General features: G+C 50.6%; 1 protein-coding gene across 1 annotated transcript; it reads left to right on the forward strand.

Annotated features, from left to right (window-relative positions):
* The first annotated feature begins 2,437 nt into the window (after positions 1 to 2,437).
* On the forward strand, positions 2,438 to 10,694 carry LOC141949505 (G-protein coupled receptor 83-like). Its single transcript, XM_074883198.1, has 4 exons — positions 2,438 to 2,815; positions 5,520 to 5,645; positions 7,785 to 7,918; positions 8,446 to 10,694. Exons 1-4 carry the CDS (start codon positions 2,438 to 2,440, stop codon positions 9,068 to 9,070), a joined length of 1,263 nt encoding a protein of 420 aa, XP_074739299.1. The 3' UTR covers positions 9,071 to 10,694.
* Positions 10,695 to 10,905: the final 211 nt, after the last annotated feature.

The raw sequence follows: 10,905 nt of genomic DNA on the forward strand, positions 1-10,905 counted from the left end.
GATTGGCTTCTCCTGTTCAAGAGTTCCGCAATAGGAAGAGCAGGTTAGGGGGAGCGATGCAGGGCTTTACCTCCCACTAGCTCCCTCAGAAGTGGAGGCCCAAACAGCTCAAGTGTCTTTAATTTTCCTCGATTTTGCAGACATTCAAACTTTGAGTCGTAGCCAATATCAATGGACTGTCCCTACATGTGAACTCGTGTCCTGCCCGGGTCACGTCGAAGGCAGCAGAGTGACCCCGAGCCCATGAGCGTGAAAAGGGAAGTGGGAGGACAGAACTGTAGCCATTTATTTCAGCATATTTAGGGGACAATTGGTAAAAACAATGACTAAAACACACCTTTCACTCTGAGAGGGGCGCTGAAAGAACCTGAAACAAAGAACAAATACTGTAAGGACCTGCCTACCAAAAGCCACTATTTACTGCAGACTGCTGAGGTGGGAGAACAAAGTCGTGGACGCTGCAACACTTCTTTGATTCTTAGTGGGTCCTTGATGGTGCTGGAGGTAACTGGCAGTGGGTGATGGTATGTTAGCACAGGCAACAGCAGCCCTGAAGCTCAACATTCTCTATCCCTGCCACAGGTAGTACCTTTCCCTCTCCAGAGCACCTCTCCACCGGATTCCCTGACGCTGCTGCCCAGGCTGCCCTTCTCTGGAGCAGCACTGCTCTGCCTGGAGAGGACATGGCTGTGGGGGTCAGGGCCCATCTTCTCCACCTCCCCCAGCTCCAGCCTGCCTGTCTGTAGCCCTGGAAGCCAGAGACATTGCCAGCAGCTCCCCTGGCTGCTGCTAAATGATCGGAGAGCTTTAGTGCAGTGTCCACATCATTAAATGCGGCATTAATTGGAGGCTGAGACAGATGGGCAGATGTCAGGTAGGACGTGTAATCATTTGCAGGTCACAGCTGCAGGGATCCTGCCTGGGCCTGATCGAATCACGCTGACAAAGAGGGATGGAGTGCTGCGCGGGGCAGGAGGGGCTCCCATCTTGGGGCTGCTCTGAATCACTGGAACGTTCACAATGCGAAGATCAAACTGTGGACTTGCTAGACTCCTGCTGACACCTCTGAAGGCACATGGGACAAAACCACGTATGGCAAAAGACATCCTGTGTTGCCAAACGCGTGCTGGGATGCCGAGTCTGGCACAAATGAGAAGTTGTTGACTTTTGCCTCCAATCCTGTATGCAAACTCACCTGCTCCCCGCTCAGCCCCTTCTGCCCACCCCACAGCCGCTGGACACCCCGACCCCCGGGGCCCGCTGCGGGAGGGCGGCACAGAAAGACTCTTCCCATCCAAGTTTCTGAGCTGCATGAGGCTCTGTCTGCAAAGGAAGGGGAGAAGGGATTTCCATTTCGCTGCTCGTTGCTGCTGCTCTCCCCCGCCCTGGCTCAGAGGGCCGAGCTGTGGCAGGAGTCTCCCTGGACACCCAGCAGCACCCTGACACTTCTGTTCTCATTTTCAGGTTGCATTTCACTTTTTACACTGTCCTCCACGCCACGGGAGAGTGAGGGGGGACAATGCCAGGCATGAAGCTAGGAGCTCTCTGGAGGCAGGAATCCTTGGATGTTCTCTGACTGCTGCAACTCTGGAGAGGAAGAAAGATGCTGTGAATTAGTAAAGATGCTTCACCCCATGTGGCTGCTGTGCTGGGTACCCAGGAAGGAGGAGGAGGAGGAGGGAGGAGACGGGGAACATCAGGGCACATCTACTCTCTCTGTGTTTTGCTGCTGCGCTGGATCTGCACATGTCAGACTCCCATCGACTATGTGGGGGGTTGCAGCACACCTCGGGATGGAGGAGGAAGAGATACGCTATTGGCTATTTCATGTGCGGTGTGTCATCGGGCAGGCTCTATATATCAGAGGAAAAGCAGGGACCACTCAGCCTCTGAGCAAACTGCTTCCCCGTACAGCCTGGAGACACTTTGAGGATGGAAAGAAAAGGGAAAGGCAGCCCTTGCTTTTCTGATTCTGACAAGCTCTGAGAACTCTTGGGAAACAGAGACCTGACGGATGAAGGACTCTGTGGAAAATCATTAAAGCAGATTTTCAAAGAGAAGTTGGGGGCGAGAAGCAGAACAGTGCCCAAAAGGAAATATTCACTAGGATTTCTTCCTAGGTGCAGAAAGAAAGTGTTTGGGGATCTCTGATATTTCAGCATCCGAATCAGCTTCTGTATGCAGGACATTGGGGGCTGGAAAAGGACAGCAGTGGGAGAGTCCCTGGAGCAAAGCTCACATGTATCAGCACAGGAAGAGGGACCCATTTATCAACTCTTTTATCTAGTTTGCAACCACGGGGCAGATTTTTAAAATGCAAGTGTGTGTGTTCCCTCCTGCAACCACTGAGTTCAGCCCCTGAGCTGCAGGCAGGAGGGCAGAGGAAGGGGTGGCCGCCCGGGGCCGCGGGCAGCGCTGGGGCTTTGCTCTCTGAGCCATGAGCAGGCGCATGTGGTTCCCTTTGCAGTACATCTCCAAGCCCTTCTGGAGAGCGGAGAATCACAATGCCACCAACTTCTTCTCTGCGCTGTACGGCTTCCCTAACCAGTCCTTCTTCCACAGCGATCTGGACTTGGAGGACCTGGGGGACTTTGACAGCAGGACCAGGTACGAGGGCGAGTCCCAGAGCCGGACGGTGCAGGCGCTGCTGATAGTGGCCTACTCCGTGATCATCTGCATCTCGCTCTTTGGCAACGTCCTGGTGTGCCACGTGGTGATCAAGAACAAGAGGATGCACTCCGCCACCAGCCTCTTCATTGTCAACCTGGCCGTGGCCGACGTGATGATCACCATTCTGAACACCCCCTTCACGCTGGTGAGCATCCGACTGTCCGTGTTTTGCCGGTGTCTGTGTGTGCCTGTCACCTGTGTGCTCGGGTATTCAGTGGGACAGTAATAGGCTCATACACTGAGGGTTTTTTTGCTCCCCGCCCCCCCCCCCCCCCCCTGCTCCTTTTGCTTCCCGGACAAGCTGCAGTTGCGGTCCCTCTCCTGACACCCCCCCCCCACGCAGGCAAGGCTCAGCGGGCAGAGCTGGGGTGCTCCTGCCCCCCCTCGCAATCCGGCCCGGAGCCATCGCTCCTCTGCAGCTTCTTTCCCTCCTCCAGGACGGTGGCAAGGCACCGATGTCGAAGCCCTATTTGCCTTTTGGTGGGGAAGGAAGCGGGGACAAGTTTGACACTAGAAAGTCCAATTAAGTGCCAGTTTCCTACAGAAACAATGCAAACGAGGTCAGTCCCTGTGACCATGATAACGGGGGAAACTGTGAGGTCTGTGCTGAGCCACGTCAGCCTGGCATGCCTCTTCCTCGGGTGCTACAAACGGTGCTTCTCGAGGCTGACTGACCTTTGTTTGTTTTCAGTTACTAAATAATATAAGACATTAAAAAAAATTCAAAAAATGAGGCGGGAAGAATGAAATGGATTAATTTTTTGCCTTACTGTCCCAATCTATAAGCAATGTGTCAGCAGGACTCTGTGTAGCTGAATTTGACACAGCACTCTGGGTCGAAAGCATCTCAAATACTCCTGCTTCAGTCCTTGCCCAGAGCTGTCCATACTGTTTTTCTGCCTTCCAAAAGCAGTTCCTGAATTATCAGTTTAAATTCACCTTTTCTTAAATTGATCCTGTGTCTTTGGTGGGATTTCTCTGCCTTGATCTGATGGTGGAGAATGGATTGAGAGCTGCCCCATGGAGGACTCAGGGGTGTTGGTTGACGAGAAGCACAACATGACCTGGAAATGTGCGCTCACAGCCCAGAAAGCCACCCGTGTGCTGGGCTGCACCCAGAGCAGTGTGGGCAGCAGGGTGAGGGGGGGATTGTCCCCCTCTGCTCCACTCTGGTGAGACCCCCCTGCAGTGCTGGGTCCAGCTCTGGGGGCACCGACAGCAGAAGGACACGGACCTGCTCGAGTGGGGCCAGAGGAGGCCACAAAGATGCTTGGGGGGCTGGAGAACCCCCCTGTGAGGACAGGCTGAGAGAGTTGGGGGGGGTTCAGCTGGAGAAGAGAAGGCTCCGGGGAGACCTTAGAGTGGCCTCTCAGGACTGAAAGGGGCTACAGGTAAGGAGGGAGGTCCTATCCTAGGGACAGGATGAGGGGCCACAGTTTTAAACTGACAGAGGGGACGTTTAGATGAGGTCTAAAGAAGAAATTGTTCCCTGTGAGGGGGGTGAGGCCCTGGCACAGGTTGCCCAGAGAAGCTGTGGCTGCCCCCTCCCTGGAAGGGTTCAAGGCCAGGTTGGACGGGGCTTTGGGCAACCTGGGCTAGTGGAAGGTGTCCCTGCCCAGGGCAGGGGGTGGGACTGGATGGGCTTTAAGGTTCCGTCCAACCCAAACCAGTCTGGGAAAGGATAGTGCCCTCGTGTGTGTTTGCACAACAGTCACACATTAGGCACAAGTAATTAAAGAACTGTAATCTCTCTTAGGAAAGAGCTTTACATGAACTTCAAAGAAACTGCACATTGCTACACATTCAGTGACAGGGTAATTGCTACTAGAGTTGCCTCTACAGGGAAATCAATCAGATTATTTGAAAACATATTAACTAGTCTTTACTAATTTTCTGTGTGGACAGATGTTTTGCGGTAAATGTGCTTTATTTCAAATTAGCTTAATCTGCTTCCACAATGAGCTACATTAATTTGGAATAAATATTGCAGAGTCAGGAATAACAAGGGAGGAAAGCCACAATAAGTAATAAGCTTTAAGCGTCCCCTGCCTCCCTCCCCGAGCAGCTAGATTTCAGCCCAGGTGGAGACGTCTCCGGTACCTGCAGAGGTCGGATCGATGAGGAGGGTGACCCAGGTTGTGGAGCGTGAGTTGCTTTTTCCACTGGAGGGTGGGATTTTCCTCTCTGTTTGTGTAACTTAACTGTCACCTCTGAAATTGCTGTCGGTGCCTCACAGACGACGTGGTAAGAGGAGAGTTAGGCTTAGAGATCCGGGTGCGAGCAGGACCCTGCCACCTACGCCCTGTTTCTGAGGGTGGCTGGTAGCTGCAGCCCCAGGAGGAGCAGGCACAGGGCAGGCAGGCGGGGATGCTCCACCAACAGGCAAGCCCTAACGCAGAGCTCTTCCCTTCTGTTTCAATGCCCTCAACAATTTTTTCTTCCGTGGATTTATCTCACTGAATTTTGAGCCCAACTTTCAGCATCCACAAATTCAAATGTGCAACTTTTTTTAAGGAGGCAAGCTACTGTTCTTTCCCTGCAGAGCTTCGTTAATGAGTTGAGCCAAGAGTTCTTTACCTTTTCCAGAAGGGCCGTGTCACAGGTACACGGTACACGTGCACACGCACACACACACAGAGCACGACTCAAGAGGATTTGTTTGCGCAGTGCAATAAATCTCACCTGTTTCAGAGCCTCTTGCACAGCCACTCCTTCCCCAGAAAAACTGAGTATAATGCATCTACAAAGGAAACTATATGAGAGCATTTCTTCCTCACCATAATCCTGGGAAGCCTATTTGCTACTCTGCAGATAATGCACTTTTTAATCCCCTTTTGTCCGTTCTTCAGGTGCGGTTTGTGAGCAGTACCTGGGTTTTTGGAAAGCTGATGTGTCACATAAGCCGGTTTGTTCAGTACTGCTCCGTCCATGTCTCTGTGCTGACCCTTGCTGCCATTGCTCTGGATCGGCATCAGGTAGGTGACATACACCACCCCTGTGTTTGCTAGAAAATAAGGCGCTAAGTACATAGTTTTTTCCCCTTCAAATCCCTGGAAACCTGCATTGTCTTGGAAATCAAGCAGGGAGAACTCTAGCTTTCATGACTATGGAAAAAAACCATGTTTTTTCACAGTGAGGCTGATCAAACACTGGCAGAGGCTGCCCAGAGAGGCTGTGGAGTCTCTGTCCTTGGAGATATTCAAAACTCAACCCGAAACAGTCCCAGGCAGCTCCAGCTGACCCTGCTTTGCTCAGGGCTTGGGACTGGATGCTCTCAGGGGTCCCTGTCCCCCTCAGCCACTCTGTGGAGCAGAGCCCTGAAAGCACGGTGGGAATATGTTCTGAGGTTCCAACACCAGCAAGCCAATGCGTTATCTCAGCAGGTATTTATGATGAATCTTGCTGGTTTTAGGCTTGCCCCATTATTTTGGGATACCTAAGACTGGAAGCAGTGAGAACTATGTTAGCACATTCAGTTCAAGGTGAGAAACTCTCCTCTCCTCCCCCCTGCCCCGATACTTTCTGGCACATACCAACCAGGAAAACCTGAGAGGTCAAGCAGTGAGTGCAAACCGAGGGGTTTCCTTCAGGTATATAGTTCAGTTCGTAATTTTTGCTTAAGCTGATAAATGCTGCGCACTAGGAGAGCAGATCCTGCAGGTGTGCTCTCAGGCAGACTGTATTTTTCTTGCAGTGCTGGAGTCACTGAAACTGCTGTTGCGGAAAAGCAATTTCACATGATACATGACATTGGCTCCATGAAGTTCACAACAATAATGGATTCCCCTCTGCTCATCTGGGACGTGCTCCATCTAGTGTCAGAAAATTACAGTGACTGCCAGAGTATATCCATTTCTGTCTTTTTTTACCACGAAAAGTTTGGTAGTCTGCCCATTCTATGTGCACCATTGCAGCTCCTGAAAGTGAAGCATTCTGATAATGTTTCATTTTAATCAGTAGATTCTGGGTTGATTGCAAGGCATGGCTAGGTATCGTTTGTTAATTAAGGACAAAAGCAATACCTGCCTTTAAAAGCAGTGGAGTAAGTTCCTCAGAACTGGAATCAGCTAGTATGGCCCAAGGAGATAAAAATAGAAGTAAGGAGATGTCACTGAGCAAAGAGAAATCAACACTTGCCTCTAAAAATATTGCTAGTCCTGAGAGGTACCAGAGCAGACAGATGCTCCAGGGGAGTTGTAGGAGCTTGATTAAGTAGATATTTATAATGAGACTAGAAAAGACATGCATAAAATACCAAAGACTTCATCAGCCAAGAGATCATTTGGATGACATGATAGGTCTATTTTTAATTACTGTTTCATCGCCTAATGTAATCATCCATAGTGCATGTAGCTCAACAGATATCTAACCATCGCGATCTCTGAAGCTGGGCTGATGGGTGACATGGAGCGTGTTTCTCTGCTCAGGGCACTGGGCCAGCAGTAACACTTCATCCTTGCACAGCTCTGTGCATTTTCCAGCCCTTAGACTCTCTGAAGTCCTGTAAAATGAGTCTCTTCTTTCCACCTTTTAACACTGGAGGGATGCAGAGCAGCTGCACCTCTTCGAGATGCAGTGTGAGGCTCAAAGAGTGACCACGACGTTGTCAGGTGAAGTTGCCCTCCTGAGCAGCAAACACCCGTGGAGCACACACCGTGCTGTGGCCAGTGCTGCACGGGATTAACTGGGAATATAAGCGAGACCAGCCTTCACATTCCTTAGTGCTGTGTTGGCCAAGGATTACACTCAGCTGTGGTTCTCAACATCTTGTCGCTCTCACTCTGTCTTGTGAGTCCACCAAATGCCAAACGCTGTGAGCGCTGTGGCTGCCACCTGTATTGGAGACCTTGTCTGTAGTATTTAGGAGGCTTTTTACACTCGCTGTAGGACAAACCTCTTGGCTTTCAACTTGTGCCACTCTTCATGCCCGTGCTGAGCAGTCCTTGCTGTCCTGGCAAGCGCACACGCCTGCTGCTGCCTGCCCAGTGACCAGCGTGAAACGCTTGCTCCTGGACATGGATAAAGCAAAGATGCATTCTCTTTTCCTAAAGCTGGCAGCTTGTTTTTATCAATTGAAGATGCTGTAAATCCTCAGGACTGGTTGTTCTCTGCAGGTTATCATGCACCCTCTCAAGCCGCGCATGTCCATGGTGAAAGGAGGGATTTGCATCATTATCATCTGGGTTATGGCCAGCTGCTTCTCCCTGCCTCATGCCATTTATCAGACTTTGACAAGATTTTATATTGGGTAAGACGTTTGCATGGTGCTTTTTTAAAATTATGACATACGTGGCTTAATCGAAGCCTCGCAGATTCTAAGGCACACATCTCTCCATCTGTGTTATTAAAAAAGAAAGTTTGGTGAAACAGAGGAGTCTTCCTTCTCTCTGACTAGGTGGTGTGTTTCTCATGGAAGGACCATGAAAATCCATGGAATTGCTTTCAGGCTTGTTTGTGGTTGATTTTGGCTCAGAGATTCACCTCTAATTTAAAGGCAGGCACAGAAGAGAGGGGCTTTGTCTTTAGAGGACACAGATGTCAATATGGATTATTTTTTTCTTTTCCTGGGGATGTGTTTAAAATATCTTCATTGGGGCTAAAGGTCAAACTTAAAGCAAAATCTTCCACTGAAAGTGGCACTCGCCCATGTTACTGAATGAGCTCTGCTACCTGTACCTTTACTGAAACTTGTCAGAACGCCTGAGATGTTTGTCCTCCAGGTGTTGTGTGCATCTGGCAGTGGAATTGATGGTTCTTTCTCTCTTTGATCTTCAGAAACAGAACAATACGAATGGTCTGCCTCCCCAGCTTCCCTCCTCCTGCTGATCTTTTCTGGAAGTATTTAGACTTGACTACTTTTGTTCTCTTGTATGTCCTGCCCTTGCTTGTGATCTCCATCACCTATACCATGGTGGCCAAGAAGCTCTGGCTGAGAAATGCCATTGGGGACCTCACCATGGAGCAATACTACGCCCATCAGCGGAAAAAGAAGATGACGCTGAAGATGCTGATGGTGGTGGTGGTTGTGTTTGCTGTATGCTGGTTCCCCCTGAACTGCTACGTGGTGCTGATCTCCTGCAGGGCCATCCACAGCAGCAACGCTCTGTACTTCGCTTTTCACTGGTTTGCCATGAGCAGCACTTGCTACAACCCCTTCATTTACTGTTGGCTGAATGAGAGCTTCAGGTCCGAACTGAAGTCCCTGCTGTGCGTGTGCCGGCGAAGGAGCACAGCCCAGAGTCACGCTCTGCAGTCCATCTCCCCTCCCTTCAGGCACGCCTGGGTGGAGAACTGCCGTTACAAAAGAGGCAGCGCCCGCCAGAAGGCAAGGGCATCCTCCCAGAGGAACTCTGCAAAGACAGACATATCCAGTGTTCAGCCAATTGTGGCGGAAAGCTAAACCCTTCCTCTGATGGCCAGGCAGCATCGTGCTGTAATTACGGAATCATGGGAAAAACTGAGCTGGAAAGGAGTGCTGGAGACCATCTAGTCCAACCTGCCACCCCAAGCAAGCTAACGCCAACGTTCCGCTGGGTTGTCCAGGACCTCGTCCAGTCAGGTTTTCAAAAATCTCCAGGGATGGGCTGCCCACATGGGCTCCAGAATAAGGGGTGTCAAGTGAATTCTTCATTGGAACAGTCAGTAAAAATTAGCGGAATTCTTTAACAGCACATGAAATCTTTCATAGCCTGAGCAAATAAGGGCAACCTGCACCGATTACACACACGCCAGCTGATGCGCAGTTTTAAAGTAGATAGCTGTTTATGCGTATAGAAACACTGTATTGATTCCTTCTTTTTATTTATTTGTAAATTGTTCAAGATGAATAACATCTGTAGCTATTCTCAAATTTATACCTGCAACATCTCAGCCGCCCACTCTGCTGTTACAGAACATGGCAGCTCTGCCCGCTGCGGCCTGGGCGCGTTCCTCGCAGCGCCGCAGATGGCCCCGTGCTGCCGGGGTGGGGGGAAACGTCTCAAAAATCTCAATGGGAACACAGAGTAGAAGCAGGACAGCAAAAACTCACTCCACTTTTACAGGTGTTCTTTCAGTGGCTTGTTTTGTTCTGTAGAGATTACTGGTAGTCACCGTAAAACACCGCTTACGCTGCAGTCTGTGGTCAAGAAAGAAATTATGCGAGTTTATTCTCAAGCACTAGCTAGCTGAGGAACCAACCCTTTCTTAAAACATATTCCACCTGCCATTTTGCTAAGGACTAAACTAATGCCGACTCACCAAACGCCACCAGCCACCCAATAAATAGGAATGGTTCCAGAGGAATTTTTCATTTTTACACTTTCTGCCACGTTTCTTTTCTGATGTGGTCCTATTATCTATGTAGGAGATACTAAATCGGAAGTCAGATGCTGACAGTCAAATCGTTTTATGTAGGTTGTACCAGTGGAGACACCAGTTTGAGTCTAAAAATGTGACAGTCGTGTGCACCGATCCCAGCAAGTTAAGCTGGTTGACTTCAGGGCAGGTCCCGAGGGTGGGTGACGACGGCCCGTTGGGTACATTCAGAGGAGGCCCTCAGGGACTGGTGGACTTCAGAGACCAACCTCCCTCCCTCCCCTTCCAAACCGGGGTGGTCAGTTGGCAGGACGGGGCTGGGGACTGGGCTGTGGCCAGTTTCCCCAGCACTGGGAGCGCAGGCTCAGTGTCAGCAAGGAAACTGGGGTCTCACTCCGTGTGCGAGGGAGGGTGGGCGGCAGGCTCGCGTAAGGCCTGGAAGGTCCACACAAGTATGCTGCACAAATATGGCTCCTTGGCTATTCCAGGAGAAACTTCGTGCTTAAGATGTGGAAGCACTCCGGGGCGGTGGAGCCTGCATTGCCCTGCCAGGATGTGTGTGGAGACGAGAGGACTGTTGGCCCTGATATGTGGAGGGCTTTGTGGTAGTCTCTAGGCTTTCCTGCAAGAATGTCTCACATCACTGTGTTTCCTAAGAAAACTGTATATTGTCATGTTTTAACATTGTTAATCAACACTTCTTTAGAGTAAAGTCTAAATTATTTTCAGTTTCAGTAAGAATTTATTTTTCACCGGTGTCCCTCGGGGCTTGGCTGTCAGCCTGGCAGCGCTTCCGCGGCGTGTCGGCCCGTCCGTCTGTCCCGGGGGCACCCGCCGGGCGGCAGTGGTGGGTGCTGGGCTGCTGCTGGGCACCCGCTTTGCCTGAGGTGGAGCCTCCACTGTAACTCTAAGTGTTGGGAACAGGCCTGCAGTTTTTAA

Source organism: Strix uralensis, chromosome 13 (genome assembly GCF_047716275.1).
Source record: "Strix uralensis isolate ZFMK-TIS-50842 chromosome 13, bStrUra1, whole genome shotgun sequence".
Taxonomy (NCBI): domain Eukaryota; kingdom Metazoa; phylum Chordata; class Aves; order Strigiformes; family Strigidae; genus Strix; species Strix uralensis.

Excerpts from the sequence above, each read along its gene's own strand:
- LOC141949505 (XM_074883198.1), top strand. The coding sequence starts at position 2,438 with ATGAGCAGGCGCATGTGGTTCCCTTTGCAGTACATCTCCAAGCCCTTC. Across the intron at positions 2,816-5,519 it reads TGAACACCCCCTTCACGCTG|GTGCGGTTTGTGAGCAGTAC; the intron begins GTGAGCATCCGA and ends TCCGTTCTTCAG. Across the intron at positions 5,646-7,784 it reads TTGCTCTGGATCGGCATCAG|GTTATCATGCACCCTCTCAA; the intron begins GTAGGTGACATA and ends TGTTCTCTGCAG.